Here is a 21,595-nt window from a genome sequence, read left to right on the forward strand (position 1 = left end):
ACAGCTTCTCAGACTCTTTTCTCTCTGCTAGGTGGGACACTACCTTATGCATGAACCATTGAATGAAAATAGGAAGGTCTTTAAAATGTGTGCAGTAGAATTAAAAATAATTATTTATTTTTGCATAGAAAAACTGAGGAGAAGGCCAGAGGGGAGGAGGTGAGAGAATTCATCAGGGACAGTGGGAGCAAAACAGGCAGGTTGACTGAAATACACTGCTGAGGGGAGCAGCCTGCAGGTCAAGAGACATCTGCTGTGCCATGTGGGTCACTTTCCTGGCCAGGGCTCAAACTTGGGCTTTAGGGATGATAGCTCTGAGACTTAACCCCTAGCCTACCAGGGAGGACGCAGCATTTTTTTTTTTTTTTTTAGCAGTACACATTTGTGGAGGAGCGTAATACCTCTAGTTTAACGTAGTGAAGTGGGTAGATCTTATGCTGTGTTCTTATCACAGACACAAAATCATGCTAAATAAAGAAGGAAGGAGGAAACTTTTGGAGGGGATAGATAGCTTCATATTTTTTATAACTTTGATTTCTTAGCTTATAGGCTCAAATGAAGAGATAGGAGCTTACATATGTGACAAGAGACACGATAACACTGAAACAAGGGATGGAATGGCTCTTGTGGGGTGAGAGACTATCTGCAATTATTTCTGTGGGAGAATTTATTAAAACAGTAATGATCTTTAAGAGTTTGCTCTTATTTAATCAGAATATGAGGCAACTTATATGCCATAAAATGTGAATACACAGAAGATGATTTTCACAATTATTTGTCTCTTTAAATACTCTGAATATGATCTAATGGAATGGCTTCTGTTAGAATTTTTATTTTCAGTATAGAAATCCCCTTTCCTAGGGGCCTCCCTGGAGGTCGAGCAGCTGAGTCTCTATCATCCCTGCAGGTGAATTTGATCCCTGGCCAGGGAACTAGCTCACGCATGGCCCAGCAGACCTTTCCTGTCTTGCCTGCTGCTCCCCACTCTGTCTCTGGTGAATCCTCTCACCTTCCACATCTCTGGCCTACACCCCAGCTCTTCTACACACATGCATACACACACACACACACACTTTTTCTGTAGTCATACTATGTGTGGAAACAAATTTTATTCCTGTACAACTTCAGTGATCTTAAGGACAGCTCTTGTCATGGGTTTCATGTTTTCTCTCTCCCTTTATCTTCCTCCTCACTCTCCCTGCCTGACCATACCACATAAATAGCCACTGTGAGACAATGCTACTATAATGGACCAGATCCTGGACTTAGCCTCAGAAGATGGAGAGTTTGAGTTTTGCTCCTCTATGGACAAACTCTGAGAACACTAGCTGGCTACTTAACTACTTAAGACTTTAATTCATTTCTAAGGTGAAGAAAATAATCATTATGGTAGCAAAAGAGTAAATGAAGTAATGTATGTAAAGAAATACAATGTACCTTTATACTATTGAAATAGTTTTTTAGTTGTGGCAAAATACACATAACACAAAATTGAGCTTTTCAACTATTTTAAGCATGCCAATTCAGTGGTGTAGTAAACTTGCAATGTTGTACTACCACCACATTATCCAAAACTATTTCCAGAACATTTACATCCTAAGAAGAAACTCCTTACTCATCAAATAATCACTTTCTTCCTCCTTCTAGTCACTGGTAACCACTGTTCTATTTTCTGTCTCTGTGAATTTGACAGCTCTAGCTACCTCATGTAAATGGAATCATACAGTATTTGCCCTTTGTGTTTGGTTTATTTGACTTAGTAGAAGGTCTTCAAGGTTCACTCATGCAGAAGTGTCAACATTTCATGCCTTTTTAAAGGCTGTATATTATTCCCTTATGAGTGTAAAATGCTTTTTGTCTGAACATTTATCTGTTAATGGACATTGGATTGTCCATTTAATTGTTTTGGATATATACTTAGAAGTAGAGTCTGCTGAATTGGTAATTCTTTACCTTTTACATGATTTTTGTGTCCACTGAACCTTTTACAGTGCTTTGTCTCTGAAATGGCATGTTTATTCATAGTAGTCTTCTGATTTCCATAGTTTATATCCTGGGAGTAACAACAGTGAATCACCTTAAAATTTTAGGACTCCAGAGATACCTAATTTTAGGACTCCAGAGATACCTTGTCTTTAGCTATTGCTTTCAGGAATACATTTGCTGCATGCTGAGAAGTCAGAGAGGGTGAGGATTTGCTTTCCTGGAACTGAACCTTGTTGGTGACCATAACTCTATCAATAGATACAATATTTTGTTCTTTGGACCTTTCTGTAGGGATTGAGGAGACAGAAGAAAACTGGAGAGAGGCTGATGGGCTCAGTTGACAGGCTCCACTGTCTCACCATGACCACTGAAAATCCAACACCTGGAGACCTGGCTTTGGCCCCCCTCGTCACTTGCAAACTCTGCCTGTGCGAACAGTCTCTGGACAAGATGACCACACTGCAGGAGTGCCAGTGTATCTTCTGCACAGCCGTAAGTTTCCTTGATGCTTTCATTATGAACAAAGGCAGAGGGAAGAATTGTGAAAGTACAGGGTGCATTGCTGTTGCTTACAGAGAGCCTACAGAAGGATCCTGCTTTGAAAACAAGTCCACATTTGGGTGTTTAATAATATCTTCAATCATAAATCCATTATTTAGCCACTGTGAAACAAAGTACAATGTGTGTGCATGTGTGTAAAATTTAATTATTGGCTTTATAAGTAGAGTCTTTTCACATTCTAGCTAAGGAACAAAATAGAGACATTATTTTTTTAATTTTTTTATTACAAAGTTCATTTTTACATCATTTTGCACATTTTTTTTTCCATCTCGATTGTAATCCCCGCGGGTTACTCATCACCAAATCACCCCTGTGCCACCACCATAGTCCCATGCATTTCCCTCCCTTCCCCCCTCCTCCCCCCCGTTTTTGATCCCATTCCCCACTCCACCCCCACAGAATGTCTCTGGTCTATGGTTGTTCATTATTTTTGTTATTTTCTCGCCTGGTCCATTATACTCCTGCTATGAGTGAAACCATCCGGTATTTTTCTTTCTCTTTCTGGCTTATCTCACTAAGCATGATCTTTTCCAGCTCCATCCAAGTTGCTGCAAAAGACATGTGTTTCTCTTTTTTGGTTGCTGAGTAATATTCCATTGTATATATGTACCACATCTTTCTAATCCAGTCATCTACTTTTGGGCATTTGGGCTGCTTCCATGTTTTTCCAATTGTAAATAAAGCAGCAATAAACATGGGGGTACAAGTATCTTTTTCAATCAGTGTTTTTGTGTCTTTTGGGTAGATACCTAGGAGTGGGATTGCTGGGTCGTAGGGAAGCTCCATGTTTAGCAGTTTGAGGAACCTCCAAACAGTTTTCCATAGTGGTTGTACTAGTTTGCATTCCCACCAGCAGTGCAGGAGACTTCCTTTTTCTCCACATCCTCGCCAACATTTGTTGTTGCTAGTTGTTTGAAGATGTGCCATTCTCACTGGGGTGAGGTGGTATCTCATTGTGGTTTTAATTTGCATCTCCCTTATTACGAGTGATGTTGAACATTTTTTCATATGCCTGTTGGCCATCTGCATTTCCTCTTTGGAGAAGTGTCTTTTTAGCTCTACTGCCCATTTTTTGATGGGGTTGTTTATTTTACAAAATAGAGACATTTTTAAACTCACCTTAGTTAAGTACCCTATAAGAAGCTGATTGGGTTTTTTGAATGATGGAGAAATTAAGTAGTGATTTACTGAATTTTCCTTCTATTGCTCATCTCCATCTCCAACAAAGTACACAATACACAACTGTTTTGATGTGTCACAGGCCCTTTTCTGCTATAGTCATAATATATGGAAAGTGTCTTATTCTCCATAATAAAGAGAACCAGATAGATTTCTAGGAGTGGGTTTGTCTTTTTTCATTTGATGCTTGGTAGCAATGCATGTGAATTTTCATTCTAAGGTATCAAGACAGTTCAGAGAGTTCTCAGTAGTTATATAGAGATGTGAATCTCTGTGATAGATCTTATTCACATTTTTATTTATTCAAATATTTTTTGGGACCCTACTATACACCAGGTTTTCCACTAGATGATAGGAATATAAAGATGAACAAGATGCTTCTGCAGAGAAGAGGGACACCTGGAAGGAACTAGAGATGTGGCATTGTCCAGAAAGGTCCCACCCATTGATGGCAGAGGGATCCTCCCAGCTCAGTGATCTTTGAAATGAGGCTTTGTTTTCTTTAAAGATTTATTTATTTATGCATACAGGAGCTGCGGTACAGGCAAGAGGTGTGGGGTGGGGAGGGTTCATCTGAGACCAAGTGGGGAGCAGAACAGAGAGATCTACTGATCCACTGCTGAGGGGAGCAGTGGGCGAGACAGGAGAGGTCTGCTGCGCCATATGGGTCTGCTCCCTGGCCGGGGATTGAACTTGTGCTGTAGTGGCTTCGGATAGCTTCGAAGTGCATTAGGGAGGTCCCAAGACTGTAATTTTAAAGATTTATTTACATAGAGGAGAACTGGGGTATAGGCCAGAGGTGCCAGGAGTGACAGGATTCAAGAGAGATAGAGTGGAAAGCAGAAAGACACTGCTGAGGGGAGCAGTGGGTGAGACGGGAGAGGTCTGCTGAACTATATGTGGGTCAGCTCCCTGGCTGGGGATTGAACTCAGGTTGTAGAGGTGATAACGCTGAGACTTAACCCGTTGGCCACCAGGGAGGCCCCTCTGAAATGAAGCTTTCAAGGAGAGATTGCATATGGAGGTCCCATCCTTCCTACATGTGTGTTCAAACGCCAATCAGAATATTTCAAATGACAAATATTAAAAATTTCTCATGAAAACGCAAACATTTGGTAAAATTGAGCTACTCTGGGCTTTCATTCATGGGCCCAGGAATGGATGGCCCTTCCTCTGTTTATGTTCCTGATTCTTTCCTATATGTGCTTGAATCACCCTCACTTTTAAACTGTGGATGGCCTGAGAGCCATCCAGGAAGGGCACTGGCATCTCAGCATGGTGAAGGGGAAGGCTTGAAAACCTACCTGTTTCCCATTGTTTTGGCTTCAGTGACTTTGTGTGGGTGGACAGTTAGCATTTATGACATGACCAGTACAGTGATCACCAGACAAATGTGGATTTAGTACCCTGACTTGTGATGGGAATCGAATGGCTTAATTCATGAGCTATGCTTAAATCAAGGGGATAAGGAAAAATGAATCATTTAAGAAATAGAATCATTCAGAAAGGTATGTTTACAAAGCATACTTAAAAAAAAAAAAACAAAAACAGCAAGGGGCCCTCCCTGGTGGTGCAGTGGGTTAAAGCACAGCACTAAGAAGCTAAAGCCACTTCAGCATGAGTTTGATCTCTGCCCCAGAGGTGACCTACATGGCACAGCAGACCTCTCCTGACCCGCCTGCTGCTCCCCTCTGCAGTGTACTTGGTCAGTCAGCCTGCTCTGCTCCCCACTCTGTCTCTGGTGAATCCTCTCAGTGCCCCTGTACCTCTGGCCTGTACCCCAGTTCTATATGCATAAATAAATAAATAAATCTTAAAAAAAAAAAACCAGCAAGTAAAGCTGAAATCAGTTAACCCACACATGGCACCTTTTCAAACTGGTTTATATCCATTGTCTTTAAAATATTTTTTGGATTAAGGATTTTGGGGGAAAAGCCTAAGACTTATTTTTAGGTAAAAAGGAAATGACTAAAATCCTTTTCTTATGTTTTGAACTATATGATCCAAGGACAGTAAAGAATAGTATTGTTTGACCATTCATTTAGCAAATATCTGGGAAGCAACATCTGTGTCCCAGAACTGCTCCAGGCACCAGGGTTATCAGTTAAAAACTCACCAGGGAGCCTTGGTCTTAGGACAAGCAAGGAAGCTACACAATAAACAATAAATAGGCTAAATTGGTAAGTCCTATAGTATTGGACATAGGAAAAAAATGGGGGATGGGTGGGTAAGGAGAGCCCCACTAAATGGTACCTTTGCTAGTTCCTCCTTATTTTGTCAGTCTGTGTTGCTTTATAGGAAGTGAGGAAATGGCCTTGTCATTACTGGGTAGCACCAGCCTCCTTCGGGTTTGCTTTGTTTTAGAACGCTGTGCTTCAGAAGTGATTATTTCTCTGCCTTTCTCCCATATGTTTTGGACCCTGCTAATCCTTGAAACCAATGAGTCAGAAGCCACATTTGGTTAAAGCCAGGATGGAAATTTTTTTGTCTAAGGGCTACTGAAGCTTCAAAGCAAGATATGGAATTCAGTTTTTGCTCAGAGATTGAATAGTGTGGGATTCTACTTTGTCCACATTGGGGTAAGGGTATGCAAGCAAAGGTTGCATTTTATCTACAACAAGGAGCTGGCGATGACCTCTGGTTTCAGTAGATCTTAGTTCCCGTTTGAAAATAGTCCAATCGCTTCTTATTTTTCCTTCAGCATTTTGGTGGTGGGACTGAATGCAATTAGGTTATTCTGGCATCTAGATTCATACTTCCTCATTGTTGGGGAGTGCTCAAAAGTAGAAATCAAATGGCTTGGTATTTTTGGTATCTCTCCAATATTAGAACTCTTTGTACCTATAAAGATTAACCTTGGTTTCCTGATACCCCATTCCTTATGATCTCTCAAATTAGTAAGCTATGGGTGTTCAGTTACAGAAGCGTCTGCAAATTTGCAATTGCTATACCAGATTCACCCGAATACTACGTTAATTTTTAAGAGCCTTTATTTCTTCTTTAGAAATATTAAATTTAATTAAAAAATTTAAAATATATATATTAAAATGTTATCTAATCTCCTAGATTTTAATTTTTACTTAAAGATATCAAATGTGTTTTTTATTTCCAAGACTGAAAATAAGTTGGTGATAATTTTTTTTTTTAAAGATTTATTTATTTATTTGTACAGAACTGGGGTACAGGCCAGAGATGCGGAGGGTGAGAGAATTCACCAGAGACAGAGCGGGGAGCAGAACAGGCAGATCGACGAAGTACACTGCTGAGGGGAGCAGCGGGCGGGTCAGGAGAGGTCTGCCACGCCATGTGGTAGCCTCCGGGGCAGGCGGGAATCGAACGCATGCGGAAGTGGCTTTAGCTTCTTAGTGCTGTGCTTTAACCCGCTGCGCCACCAGGGAGGGCCGGTGATAATTTTTTTTGAAAGATTTATTTTTTTTATGCATACAGAACAGGGGTATAGGCACGGTGAGAGGATTCACCAGAGACAGAGGGAGGAGCAGAACAGGCCTACTGATGAAGTACACTGCTGAGGGGAGCAGCAGGTGGGTCAGGAGAGGTCTGCCATGCCATGTGGTGACCTCCCAGGGTTGGGATCAAACTCACGCTGAAGTGGCTTTAGCTTCTTAGTGCTGTGCTTTAACCCGCTGTGCCACCCGGGAGGGCCAAGTTGGTGACATTTTTAATACACCATAGACTAGTGATTTTTAATTTAAAATTGGATTGGATGACATCTCCCAAATTATTGGTTGGGAAAGACTACTTGGCATATATATTTTAAATGGGTTTGCTAAGATACTTCACCCCTTTCCTCCCATCCCCCCCCCCCCCAAACATCAGGAAAAGTCTACATATAAGGTCCTTTTGTTGTATATGGCTTCACACATTCCGTGAAATTTTAATATATTTTGGCCTCATCTTGTTTTTCCTAAGAGGTATCTCTGATCATTTTGCTCTGAGCTTAAATTCTTTTTATTTTTAACATCAGTGTGCTCTGGGAGTGCAGAATGGACAGTTGTGGAGTGTCTGCCTTGACCAGCAGATGTTAGCCAACTCATTCCTCACAGGGAAACCTGACCTTTAAATAGGACCCTGCCATCACAAACCTCCAGATCTGGTCAAAGATCAGAAATAATCTTGAATCAAGTGTTCCATTGCCAGATTAACTTGGAAACTGGCATGTTCTCTATTCCTCTCTTAGGGATGAAATACATATTTGTATTTTAGAGGCTCTGCAAAATCTTGTGGTTAAAAGGAGAGCAAGGGGACCCTGTTGAACTTTCCTGACACCGCATTTCCATTTGACCATGCTACCTTTTTAGTGGAATACCTATTAACTCCTCTTCAACCAGTCCTCTGGGGAAGGTTGCTTTAAATTATTCCATGAAAGTAATTCTTGATCTAAATGACATCGCATGAAAGGAATTGGACAGATGTTGCTTCAGAGAATCAATTGATATATTGGGTTTCTTCTTAGAAGAAGCTTAATATATTGTGTTGGTGAAGATGGTTTCTGTTAGACTATTTGCTCAGTTTTAATGGCCAGAAGAAAGCGTGGTGGAAAGCAAGGCAGCTATATATGCAGGACAAATTTGGACATGGAGGCTAAAATCATAGATGAATAGGTGTGCTATTAAGTAAAAGGAGTTAATATTTAGTGGCTGTGGAAAGAGGTGTTGTGAAATTATGTATACAGTAATTTAGATATCTCGGGCACGTTAGTTTACTAACTAATGACATGCAAGTAGCCTCCCTGTCCCATCTCTCCCTCCTTGGGCTTAAAAAGTCCTAATAGGAAGATTCCACATTTTCTTCTCTAACTTTTGCACCACACTCTGTCAGATAATATGACCCAATTATAATTCAAATGAAGAAAAAAAAGTTCATACAAGTCAGTTATCAGCAGAAGGAAAATTTGTGGACTTGCTCCCTAGTGAGTGATATTTGCCTCTCAGATTTATTTTGGAAGCTATTTCTGTCCGCTACGAACTCAGGAATAATGAAAACACAGTGTTACTTGTTTTCATAACCTAGATAATTTCACCTGAAAAGAGTTGGGATGTTGGGCACAGCCTATTTACCTTTCAGATTAAAGACAGGATGTGCTGAGTGAAAAGAAAATAAAGTCCAGCCATATTCTTGCCTTGTTCCATTACGTTTTGTTGGCTCCAGGTAGTTAGAACTCCTTTTACTATTCATTTCTCTGAGCCAAATGGTTTTTCCAATGTTTAAAAAGTGAGAGGAAATATAAAACTTTTAGACCAAACCCTTCTTTTTCTTGGGGCTTGTGGGGTGACCTTTAAGAAAAGCCCACAGATGGCCTGAGAGACAGATAGTCAGAGTTTTGGGAGATTTGCAGTGTGTGTGTGTTTGCGTGCATATATGTGTACCCGTGTGGATTGGCAACTTTCACGTAAAGCAGAGAACCTGCAATGGTTCTCTCTAGATTTTTTAAGCTGATAATCTGTGTTAGAAGAAAGGAATGCCATTTTTCCACTCCCAGCTTCATTTCTCCCTTCCTGAGTAGCATGGCAGTGAATGATTTTTTTTCCTGCACAGTAAAAGAAATCATCACCAAAACGAAAAGTGTTTGCATGGGAGAAAATATTTGCAAATCATATATCTGCCAAGGGACTAATATATAAGCAATTTGACACCAAAAATAATTAACAATACAATTAAAGGTGGGCAGAGGATCTCAAGAGACATTGCAGGGATGAAGACATACAGATGGCCAATGGCACATGAAAACATTTATCTTCACTTATTACTAGGGAAATACAAATAAGGCCACAAAGAGATATGAGCTCACACCAGTTAGAATGACTTATCAAAGAAACAACTAACAATGTTGATGAGGTTGTAGCGAAAAGGGAACCCATGTATCCTCAGTAAGATTATGAAATAGTGCATCCCACCAGGAAAGCAGTATGGAGATTTAAAAAAAATCTTAAAAATAGAAATACCATGATTTAGCTATTATGCTTCTAGACATTTATCTGAAGAATATGAATGCACTGACTTGAACAGTTATCTGACCCCTTTTTGTTCACTGAAGCTTTATTCATAATAATCAAGTCATGGAAACAGCTTAAGTATTCAACAGATGAACAGATAAAGAAAATGTGGTACATAATACAGTGGAATACTACTCAGTCAGGAAAAGGAAGCCTTGCCATTTTTAATAACATGAATGAACTCTGAGGGAATTGTGCTGGAAAAAATCAGGTGGAGAAAGACTTAAATCATATGACTTCATTTATATGTGGAATATAAAAGAAACAAATGAACAAATTAAACAAACAGAATTCCCTTAGATTCTCACAACAGAGTAGTGGTTTTCAGAAGAGAAGAATGCATGGTAGCTCAGGGCCAACCCCTTAGTATGCTGGCATCATTATTTTCTCTCAGTTTGCTGAGTTCTGGTTTTTCCAAAGTATTTTGCAGAAAGGAAATCCTGTAAGACTTGACTGACTACTTTATTAGCTTTTCAAAAAAAGGTGGTTAGATGGGTGATTTCAGCTGCCCTATTTTGAGATACCCATGGACTAACAATGACAATATACATGTAAATTTCCCTGTTCAATTTGTTTAAAGTGTACCATATGAGTGGGCACTGAAACTTCAAGATCTGGAAAGAACACTTACAGGAAAGAACACACCCGAAAACAAAACAAAACAAAACAAAACAAAACAAAACCAAAAAAACGGACCAGCGCGACTTGGAAAGTGAATGATTGAACACATTTCTGATGCATGTAAAAGACTCAGATGGAAGACTGTCTCGAGTTACCATATATTTAAGAGCAGCTTACTCCCAATAATAATGTAATAATATAATTACCTGCCAGCTTGATTTGTTTAGTCTGGTATCATTTAAAGTGTCTTTTATTAAGAACTCCCTAGAATTGTAAGAAATAACAAGGCAACTTCAGTAATGTCACAGAACAGTTTTCTGTTCTCTTTTTTGTCATGTAACATACCAACCTTGTGAAACTTTGACATTTCTGCAGCTCTCTGGGTTCCCATGTCCACTAGGACCAAAATACTAAATAGGCAAAAGTAAATTCTGCCAATTCAAAGCTCTCACTTTTTCTGTTCAGTTCTGGCACTAAAATATACTGTCTTGTATGATTATTGCTCCCCCCCACCCCCAGCAATTTCACATCTGGATATACTCCTCAAATTGTTGAAAATAGTGCTTGTCCATGTTCCTTGCAGCGGGCTTTGGAAACACAAGGTTAATCTTATCTTTCCCTTGGGTGATCTCTAGTGAGTCAGTAACTCTTTATTTGTAAAAGGCTTTAATATACTTGCTTTACTGTACTTCTTAATAATAATTTGGAGTATAATTCTACGATAACGTTTTTGTCACTTAGTCAAATTTCTGGGTTAAAATGCAAGTTGCCACTTGGGATCTACCTGGATTTCTCCACCTGGATTCCTTGTATCTGTGGTCAGTTTTCATGGTTTATCTTTGACCTTTTGTTTGCTTTCTCCCTATGCCACATGTAAGCAAAACTATCTGGTATTTATCTTTGTCCATACTTATTTCTTTTAGCGTAATCTCTTCCAGTTCCATCCATGTTGCCACCATTGGTAAGAGTCTACCTTTTTGATTGCAGAGTAGTATTCTATAGTATGTGTATGTACACACACCACATCTTCTTGATCTAGTCATCTGTGTTGGAGCATTTAGGTTGTTTTCATGATTTAGCTATTGTAAATAGTGCTACAATAAACATAGGGATGCAGTTTCCTTTTGAATTAGTGTTTTTGCGTCCTTTGGGTCACGTAGAAGTGGAATTACTGGTTGGTATGGTAGATCCATTTTGATTTTTTGCTTTCTTTTTGTTCTCTCTCTCTCTCTCTCTTTCTTTCTCACATTGTTTGCTTTTTCTCAGGTGTAGGCTCCATAGAATTTCCACCACCAATTCACCTGTGTTCCATCTCCCTAGTACCGTGTATCATCCTGCCCTCATTTTGACCCCTCTCCCTCCTCCACCCCTGCAGATTTCTCTGAATTATAGTTGTCTGTTTATTTTTGATTTGTTGTGTTTTTCATTTTTATTTATTTTTCCTGATCCCTAATTTGGTTCCTCTATATTCCTCCTATAAGTGAAACCATCCGATATTTTCCTTCTGGCTTATTTCACTGAGCATCATTCATTCTAGTGTATCCATGTTTGTGTGAATGATATTATCACTCTTAGTGTTTTTGAGGAAACTCCACACAGCTTTCCATACTGGCTGCATCAGTTCATCTTCTCTACAAACAGTGTAAGAGAATTCCTTTTCTTCCATATCCACTCAACACTTGCTGTTTTGGGTTTCATAAAGTGGGCCATTAGTTTGATAGGGTTATTTGTTTTGATTTTTGGAAAATTTTTTTGTAGGTCTTGATATCAGTCCCTTAGCAGATATATGGTGTTCAAGTATTTTCTCCCATTCAATAGGGTGCCTCTTCATTTTGATTACTGTCTGTTTCACTGTCCAGAAGATTTTTGGTTTGATGTAGTCCCAGCTGTTTATCTTCTTTGTTATTTATTTATTTATTATTTTTAGCTTTTGGAGGTGAGTTCTCAATGATGTTCTTGAAGTATATGGCATGGAATGTTTTTCTTGCATTTTCTTCTATGTACTTTATGGCTTTAGATCTTATATCCAAGTCTTATATCCCCTTGGAATTGATTTTTTTGTGTGGTGTAAGATAGTGTTCTAATTCCATTCTTTGTATGTGGTAGTCCAGTTTCCCAACACCATTTACTGAAGAGAATGTCCTGTTCCAGTGTATATACTTTGCTATTTTATCATAAATTATTTTCCATAAACATGTGGTTTAATTTCTACATTCTCAATACAATTTCTTTGGTCTGTGTGTCTGTTTTGTTCCACTGTTATGCTGTTTTAATTATTATGGCTTTGTAGTATAGTTTGAAGCCTGGAAATGTGATACTACCATTTTCCCCATTTTTTACAGGAAAGCTTTGGCTATTCAAGGTCTTTCGTGGTTCCATATGAATTTGTACTATGGCAGAGATGGGGGGATGTGGGAGCAAAGGGCGGAGGTAGGACTAATGGAAGATTACTGAGGCTTTGGGGGTTTGTGTGGTACAATAACAGACAATTGTAGATGTGTCAACCTATGCCTAAGACATATACTGTGGTGTTGCTCAACATTACCTCAATAAATATTGAAAAAATAAAATGTAAATTTCAACACTGCAATATATTTTCTACCATGCATCAGTGGTGTTGATGCATGTCAGATAGCATCTGAGAAGTTGCAAATTTTAACACACAGGGAAATGAATTAGAGATGACTGAAGGGAACTGCTTCTTGAATCCATGATCTCCTTCATGCTCATCCTAACCACCTACTTTTTCAAGGGAAGTGGTAAAATATGGTAACAGAGGAAAACACAGTAAAGATTCCCCTTAAGTCCCTAATGACTCTGTCTCAGTGTGACATTCCAAGAATCTCCAGGGACATTAGATCTCTTCATCTCCCCAGGAGTGAGTAGGGAGTGCTGTGGGAGAAGAGGTTTCTGTTTTAGTATGGATGGTCAAGAAAGTCTCCCAGATAGATATTATTTAAGCAGAGGCATGGAAATTATGGTGAACAAGCAGTATGGATACCTGGGAGAAGATCATCTTAGGCAGAGGAGTGCAGTATGAAGTTTCTAAGTTGGGGCTATGCTTGGTGTGTTTAGGTAAAATAAGGAGTATGTGTGTGTATGTATGAATGAATGATAAGATCTACTGTAAGAAATTGGCAAAGTCTCACAATCTGCCTTCTCCAAACCTGAGACTCAGGAGAATTAGCTGGTTGGAGGGAAAGGCCAATGTTCCAGCTCAGTGGTCAGGTGGAGAGTGAGTTCACACTAGAAGCTCTGTCTTTCGGTTCTCTTCACCCTCAATTCATCAGATGAGACTGACTCACATTGGCAGGGGTCAGTGGAGAGGGGTGGGTAATTTGTTTCATTAAATCTGTAGATCCCAGTGCTTATGTCAAGTGTCTATTCTCATAGACATACCTAGAAATGTTTAACCAAATATCTGGTTATGGCTTGGTGAAATTGACACAGAAAATTAACCGTTGACATCACCCTGGCTGTATAGAGAAAGAACTACAGAGTCAAGGATGAAAGCAAAGCTAGATGGTAAACACAGTTACCAGGCTGGTAACGGGCCAGCAGGACATAACAAAGCTGCTAATGCCACTGAACACTCTAAATTTTCATTTTCTTTTATATAACACAGGGACAATAATAACTCACATCTTAAGGTTATAGAGAAGATTGCAATTGTAATCTAAAGCACTCAGTAATTGGCTTGAGTATAGTGGCATGTGTATTGGTCTTGGTTTGATCATTTAGATTTGCTTGAAAACCTCCCAGACTGACAGACACTATAACACTGGTTGTTCAAGTCTGAATTGAAATGGTTGGTTTTTCTTCTAAATGCATTTGCAGACTGTTTATATAAATCACACCTACTGGTACTACTTCTGCTCTCTAGAACAAAATGGGTGATAATCTAATTTTTATTCTACTCACTAGCTGTGAATTGTTTGAATGAAGGTTATCTCTTGTTAGAGGGCAAAGACAAGATTAGTCATTAAAAATTCTCCCACAGTGCTCCGTCTAATGTGGGAATACTAATACACGGTATTAGTCTTCCCTCCCCCTTGGTTGATGCAATTCTTTTGAAACAAGCTTCATTTGCACAACATTCTTGACTTTGATCTTGGGTTGAACGAGTACTACAAGCTTTTCTAAATTCTCTTAGAAAAGCATATGATGCTGAGGTGCAGGGGTGAACCTATAATATAGAATACTAATTTTGATTTTCACAAAACAAGTTAGAAAAATGGTAGATTGATAATCTGTGCTTGTATGTTGTATGTATTTCTTTTCTTACAGGCATAACTTGTCATAGCTTAATTCTTCAAATCATAACAAATGCTGGCCAAATTCACAAACCCATGGTCAGAAGGCAGGGGGTTGGGTATGTAGGGAGAGAACTTTCTTTTTATCCACTGAGTCATCCACTGGATGAAAGAAATCCAATTTATTTGTTCATTCTTTGAAGGTGCAGTTTCCTCTGTTTTCATCTTAGCCCAGATCTACTCTTCCAGTTGGTCTTACTCTGTGTCCAAAATGGACAAATTGTGTCCCTAGGCATGACTAGCTTTAGTGTGGAAAGTAAACCCTTGATGATTGGTTGGGCCATGGATGGGCAGCTATAAAGGGGGCACCCAGAGTGTAAAGGCACAGAACTTAGGCATACCCAGAAGCCTGCTGAACTACAGCCTTGGAACCTACTGTTGGAAGGTGGGTGTGCTTGAGGGGTGGGGCTGTAGCGGGGAGCAGACGAGGCATGGATCTTGTTCATCATGGTAAAGAGCATTAGGGAGCACTGGAAACTTGTCTTGACAGTGGGGTGGGGAGGATGGCTTTGGCATACAATGATGATAGACAGAACTGTATCCGATGAAGGGAAGTGTGAGAGGGAGCTTGAATATCCTCATCGATGTATGCTGTAACTGTTACGGTAGACTGGCCTTGGGTGTCTGGAGGATTTATTTTCATGTCTGCATGTCTCTTCCTTCCTATCCATTTGGATACTAATGTCACATTTCTTAAAATGTTAACATATCACTGCCTGTGAGTGCCTGCTCAGTAGTATTTTAAACAATACTTATTTATTTATGCTTAAAAGAATTGGAGTGCTGGCTAGACATGGGGGGGATGAGAGGATTCACCAGAGACAGAGTGGGAAGCAGAGTAGGCAGATCTACTGAAACATACAGCTGAGAGGAACAGCAGGCCGGTCAGGAGAGGTCTGCGCGCCATGTGGATCACCTCTGGGCCAGGGATCAAACTCATGCTAAAGTGGCTTTAGCTTCTTAGTGCTGTGCTTTAACCTGATGCGCTACCAGGGAGGGCCCTGTGCATTCATGTTTTATGTTTTAAGAGCTGCTTAGCTGTCTCAAGCAATCATTTCATCTAATGGACAGATTTCCAAAGTTCCAGGAGTGGGCTTCTGAGCCGTAGCCACGTGAGGCCAGTTAGATTTAACTACTGCAAGGTTTGCAATCATTTTAGGCTGGGACGTGTAGGATTTCAGTTCCCCTGTTTATCTCTTTGTAGAAATAGGAAGCCTTCAGGCAAATGAAGGCCACTGAAAGTGGACTGAGAAGGACAGTCCATGTGGCTGAATTCTCTCTTCCTTCAGTTGCAATCCAGAGTGGCTTGCAGTCCTAAAAAACTGAGCTGTCAGTTCAGTGCCAGGTTTTTGTTTTTGTTTTTTTTTGAGATTCATATCTTATTTACTTATGTATACAAGAACTTGGGTGCAGGACATAGGTGTGGGGGGTGGGAGGATTCACCAGATACAAAGCGGTGAGCAGAACAGGCAGATCTAATGCTAAGGGAAGCAGTGGGCGAGACAGGAGAGGTCTGCTGCACCATGTGGGTCATTCATGCTGCGGTGGCTGGTGATAGCTTGAGAGTGCTGTGTCTTTAACCACTGCTCCATCAGGGAGGCCCTCAGTGCAAAGTTTTTGGTGATCATTTTCACATATGCTGACAATAGAGAATTGAATTAGAAATATAGTGAATTCTACCTGTTTTCTTTTCTCCTACTCATATTTTCTTAGCTCCATTCTTTTTATAGTCACAGTTTTAATTATAAATGAAATGCATGCTGGTTTTAGGTAAAATGAAACTTCCAAAATCTAGATTATATGAACAGTTTACCTGTATCACTTTTCACACACTTTCTTTGAATGTGATAAGCACATCTAGGGATATATTGTCACACACATTGCTAAACAGAGACATCTCTTTTTCAGTAGAGTCTTTGACTCCAGTTCTACAAATTTCATTTAGTGTATTGTGGACATATTTCTGTGTGAGACTATGCAAACCTCCCTTGCTTACCCTGCTTTTAAAGCATTGTATTATGTCCATGGAATGCTGTATGAAAATTTGTTTAGTTAGGCTGTTTCAGTTGGCAATTTTTGTAATAATATAAATGTGAAAATACATCTTTTTTTTTTTTAAAGATTTATTTATTCATACCGAACTGGGGTATAGGCCAGAGATGTGGAGGGTGAGAGGACTCACCAGGGACGGAGTGGGGAGCAGAACAGGCCGACTAAAGATGTACACTGCTGATGGGAGCAGCGGGCGGGTCAGCCGTGCCATGTGGATCTCCTCCGGGGCAGGCCGGGATCGAACTCATGAGTAGGAGGCTTTAGCTTTTTAGTGCTGTGCTTTAACTCGCTGCGCCACCAGGGAGGGTCCGAAAATATATCTCTTAAGAATACATTTCTGGAAGTGAGATTGTCTGATAAAAAGCTATGTACACATTGAAGCATTTGTGTTGCGAGGATACCTCCCTTACTATAGAATACTTTATCAGATCCACTAGGACCGTAGAAAAGCCACTGTTGATTTTCTGGGTATTTTGAAATATCTCACTTTCACTACTCTGATGTTAAAAGAAAGCATCTTGTTGTTTCATCTATGGTTCCTCATTTAAGGAGGAAGCAATTTGTAGCAAGACAAGTTAACCTTGTGACTCTATATTTAAAAAATAGCATGTCCACTATCAACAGTTTTAGTTGCTCTTATACCATAGGACCCACAGTAAGCATTGAGAAATAATAGAAGAGTAGACTGTATCTAGAAATTGCCATCACACATAAATGACATGTATGAATGAATGATAATACTCAGATTGGTGATAATGGGAGATGCATTATCCCCAAAAAGCTTGCTTTTAGTGACAAAATGCTGCTAAGTAGGAAAGGGAAATTAAAAAGTTCAGTCAAGTTGAAACAAGTAGGTTGTGAGTTAACTAGAAGATTGAATTAACTTAAACCTTTTTTTTTCCTGAACATTTTAAATCATCAAGAATTGCTTGTGGGGGCTCCCTGGTGGCAGAGGGATTAGAATCAGCACTATCATCTCTAAGGCCTGAGTTTGATCCCCAGGCAAAGAGTTGACCCACATGGCGCAGCAGACCTCTCCTATCTCACCCGCTGCTCCCCTCAGCAGTGTACTTCAGTCAATCTGCCCTTTCTGCTCCCCACTCTGTCTTTGATGAATCCTCTAATCCCCCATGGCCGTTGCCTACACCCCAGTTCTATTATGCATAAATAAATAAATCTTAAAAAAAGTTTATGTTGTGGATTGCAAATATGTACAACACTTCTGGAAATCAAGCCAGGCATGATAAGAGCTTCATTTCTGTACAATAAATAGCTCTATATGCCCAAAAGCCTTCATAGTCTGAATTATTTCTACTCTTAGTTGGGAAGCTCTTTTGGTTTGACTGTTCTGCAAAGTGTGTCTATAGTTTCCTTATTCAGTCTCTTTGACTTTCCACTTATTGATTGATGTAAGAAAGCCCAGGAAAGACTGGCAAGCCCATTTGTGTACCTAACACGTTAAATGTATTGTGCAAGAGTCCACCTTCCCCTTTACTTTTGTCTTTGTTGGGGAACAAAGGAAATCAACTTGTACCTCTCAATGTGTTAGGTTGGCAGATCAAAACATCAGATTGGTTGATAAAAGAACAAGTAAAAAATGTTGAATACCAACATATATATATATATATACCATGTTCACACGAGAGACCAGCATGGCTAACTTACCAGCATGGCTTGGATACTGTCTAAATAGCTTCGCTGACAGCTTGCCTTTGGTGAGTAGACCAAGGGAAGCTTAGTTATGGAGGCTTATGAGGGAAGGTTCAGAAGACGCAGGTATGCAGACTTAAGTTTTTTCTTCAAAAGAGAGGAGATTAGGTCTTCTTGGTATATGCCCTTAGAGAAGTTTACATAGAAATACAATAAAAAAAAGAAAGATTTATTTATTAATGTACAAAAGAACTGGGGTACAGGCCAGAGGCTTGGGGTGTGGGTGAGCGGATTCACCAGAGACAGAGTAGGGTGCCCAGCAGGCAGATCACTGAAATACACTGCTGAGGAGAGCAGCAGGCTGGTCAGGAGAAGTCTGCCATGCCTTGGGGGTCACCTCCTTGGCTGGGGATCAAACTCATGCTGCAGTGGCTGCAGAAAGCGTCACAGTGCTGAGCTTTAACCCGTTGCACCCAGAAATACAATTTTCTAAAGCCACCCTCCACCTAGCCTTTCTTGCCCTTCCTGTGAAATGTGGCAAAATGTCACATTTTGAGAAGCACAGTATTGCTCCCCTAATACCTTCCATTTTACAGATAAGGAAAGTCAGTGTAAATTTAACTTGCCCAAGATCCATACTCTCAATTCCTGGACTGCAGAGTGGTTTGAAGAATAGCTTCTTCTTCTTATTATTATTATTGTTACTGTTATTTATTATATACTTGTCCAAAGTATATTGTCTAGCACATGGTAAATGCTTCCCACATTTCGTTAGCATAAATAGTGGGTGAGGTTTATATTAGGTTTTCATGATTCTACCTATAGTTTCTAAAGCTTGACAGTTGCTTTCATGTATTTTACACACATAAAAGTTCTGTCAATACAAGACGTGGGTAGCAACTGTTTGAAGACATCAAGGGCTTTCCCCAGAGACCAGGTTGTATGTCATCTGAATGCACACGTGGCCACGGCCCCAGACTGACCGGATGGAGCGGTGCACCATGAACTTTGGCTGAATGACTTTGGGCCAGTTATTTGAATACACAAGGGCTAGGAGATCAAGCAGTCTGGTTCTCACACCAGTGTGTGTCCCAACTGAACTCCAGGTTCAAGTCCAGGCCTCCTGGTTCAAAGACTTTTTTTTCCTGTCTCCCTCATGCATCAGGTTTGTGCAAGTTACAAGGGCCTCAGTCTATAGCAGTTTCTATATGAAGCCTGCATGCTGAGGGTAATTACCGAATGGGTGACTTGAAAGCACAGAGAATTCTACTACAAAGCACAGAAAATTCTAGTGCAACTGTAAAAAGAATTTTTTTTTTAAGATTTATTTATTTATGCTTACAGAACTGATGGACAGCCAGAGGTATGGTGGGTGAGAGGATTCACCAAAGACAGATTGAGGAGCAGAACAGGCAGATTGATGAAGTACACTGCTGAGGGGAGCAGCGGGCAGGTCAGGAGAGGTCTGCCACGCCAGGTGGATCACCTTCCTGACTGGGGATCGAACTTGTGCTATAGTGGCTTTGGAGATCTTCTTTATGGGGTGCTTTAACCCATTGTTCCACCAGGAAGAGCCCTGGAAAAGAATTTTTATAGTCAAAGTATCTGACTTTTTCAGGTGGTGAGCTAAATGCAAATTGTCTTAATATGGAATGGTGTTGAGTCTTTGAAAAATGTTATAATATATGGTGTTGATAACCTTTAGAAAGAAAAGGATTTTTTTCAAGTTGGTAAAAATCCCAGTATTTCCCTTGCTTTTTTTTTCTAACAGCATGGAATCACAGTAGGACTACAGGCCTAGGGTAGTAACTCAGTTAATTAGACTTTGGTTTAAAATCTCAAGCGTTATATTTACTGGTCATGGGATCATGGAGTAAGTGACTGAAGTGTTTTCTGTGAGATGGGTAAGCCAATCTGAGAGTGGCTTAGATGAAGTGAGATAATTTTAAGGTGAACATCATAGGTGTTGGACAGTATGTGCATTCTTTTTATTTATGCATATAAGAGCTGAGATGCAGGCGAGAGGTGGGGGTGTGTGTGGAATGAGAGGATTCACCAGAGACATAGGTGGGGGGTGGGACAGGCAAACTGAGGGGAGCAGCAGTGAGACAGGAGAGGTCTGCTGCACCATGTGGGTCACCTCCCTGGCTGAGGATTGAACTTGTGCTGCAGTGGCCATGGATAGCTGCATAGTCCTGCACTTTAGCCCTTTGCCCCGTCAGGGAGAGCCCTGACTATTTTCATTCATTCTAAGCCAGTAATTCTCAAAGTGTAGTAGACCAGCAGTAACTATGAACTTGTTAGAACTATCACTTCTTCTTCTTCTTCTTCTTTTTTTTAAGATTTATTTATTTATGCATACAGAATTGGGGTACAGGCCAGAAGTGCAGGGACAGTGAGAGGATTTACCAGAGACAGAATGGGGAGCAGAACAGGCAGAGCGACGAAGTACACTACTGAGGGGAGCAGTGGGCGGGTCAGGATAGGTCTGCTGTGCCATGTGGTCACCTCCAGGGTGGGGATCGAACTCATGCTGAAGTGGCTTTAGTTTCTTAGTGTTGTGCTTTAATCCTCTAGGCCACCAGGGAGGACCCAGGACTATAATTTCTTGTACCCTACCCAAGACAGACTGAATCAACAACCCTGAGGGTGGGGCCCAGTGAATGGGTTTCAGTTCATCTTCCAGGGGTTTCTGATGGTGCAGTCTATGGTATTTGCAGCGCCAGCTATTGGGGAACCATGTTTGAATTTCCCTCTGTCATGTTCTTTGAAGTACATTCGCCCCTTGTCTCTTGTGGGCATAGACACAAATCTCAGCAACAACTGTCTTGTGGCTTTGACTTAGGCCTTTGCCTTGATAGTCTAATTTGCTACAATATGGTGCTAACTCAAAACATTTGGAAACTGGCAGTTCAAGGATAGTAACTAGATTAGATTTTAACAAGAGTGTAAGATATCTTGGGTATGTAAGCATATGGATTTAGTAAGAGGAAGAAAAGGAAGCCTGGTTCAAATTATGGCAATTAAAATTTTAAAAAGTTAAGTACCACACATAAAATTCCCTGATTTCTAGAAACTTGCTTTTTAGGAATTGTCGAAATGTTTACCTTTTTTTTTTTTTAATTTTACAAAAGTTTATTTTTACATCATTTTGTACATTTTTTTTTCCCATCTCAATTGTAATCCTCGCGGGTTTCCCATCACAAAGTCACCCGTGTG

The 21,595-nt window shown here is 40.2% G+C and overlaps 1 protein-coding gene across 2 annotated transcripts in view; it reads left to right on the forward strand.

Moving 5' to 3' along the window:
* The window catches only part of RNF144B (ring finger protein 144B), a 170,628-nt gene that overhangs the window by 93,011 nt on the left and 56,022 nt on the right, over positions 1-21,595 (forward strand). For both annotated transcript variants that reach the window (XM_004693310.2, XM_012732964.1), the window contains exon 2: positions 2,278-2,478. In XM_004693310.2, the coding sequence (XP_004693367.1) occupies positions 2,314-2,478 (165 nt within the window). In that variant the 5' untranslated portion in view covers positions 2,278-2,313. The remainder of the gene's footprint in view (positions 1-2,277; positions 2,479-21,595) is intronic.

The sequence above is a fragment of the Condylura cristata genome, unplaced genomic scaffold, assembly GCF_000260355.1.
Source record: "Condylura cristata isolate star-nosed mole 26May11 unplaced genomic scaffold, ConCri1.0 scaffold00037, whole genome shotgun sequence".
In the NCBI taxonomy this organism is placed as follows: Eukaryota; Metazoa; Chordata; class Mammalia; order Eulipotyphla; family Talpidae; genus Condylura; species Condylura cristata.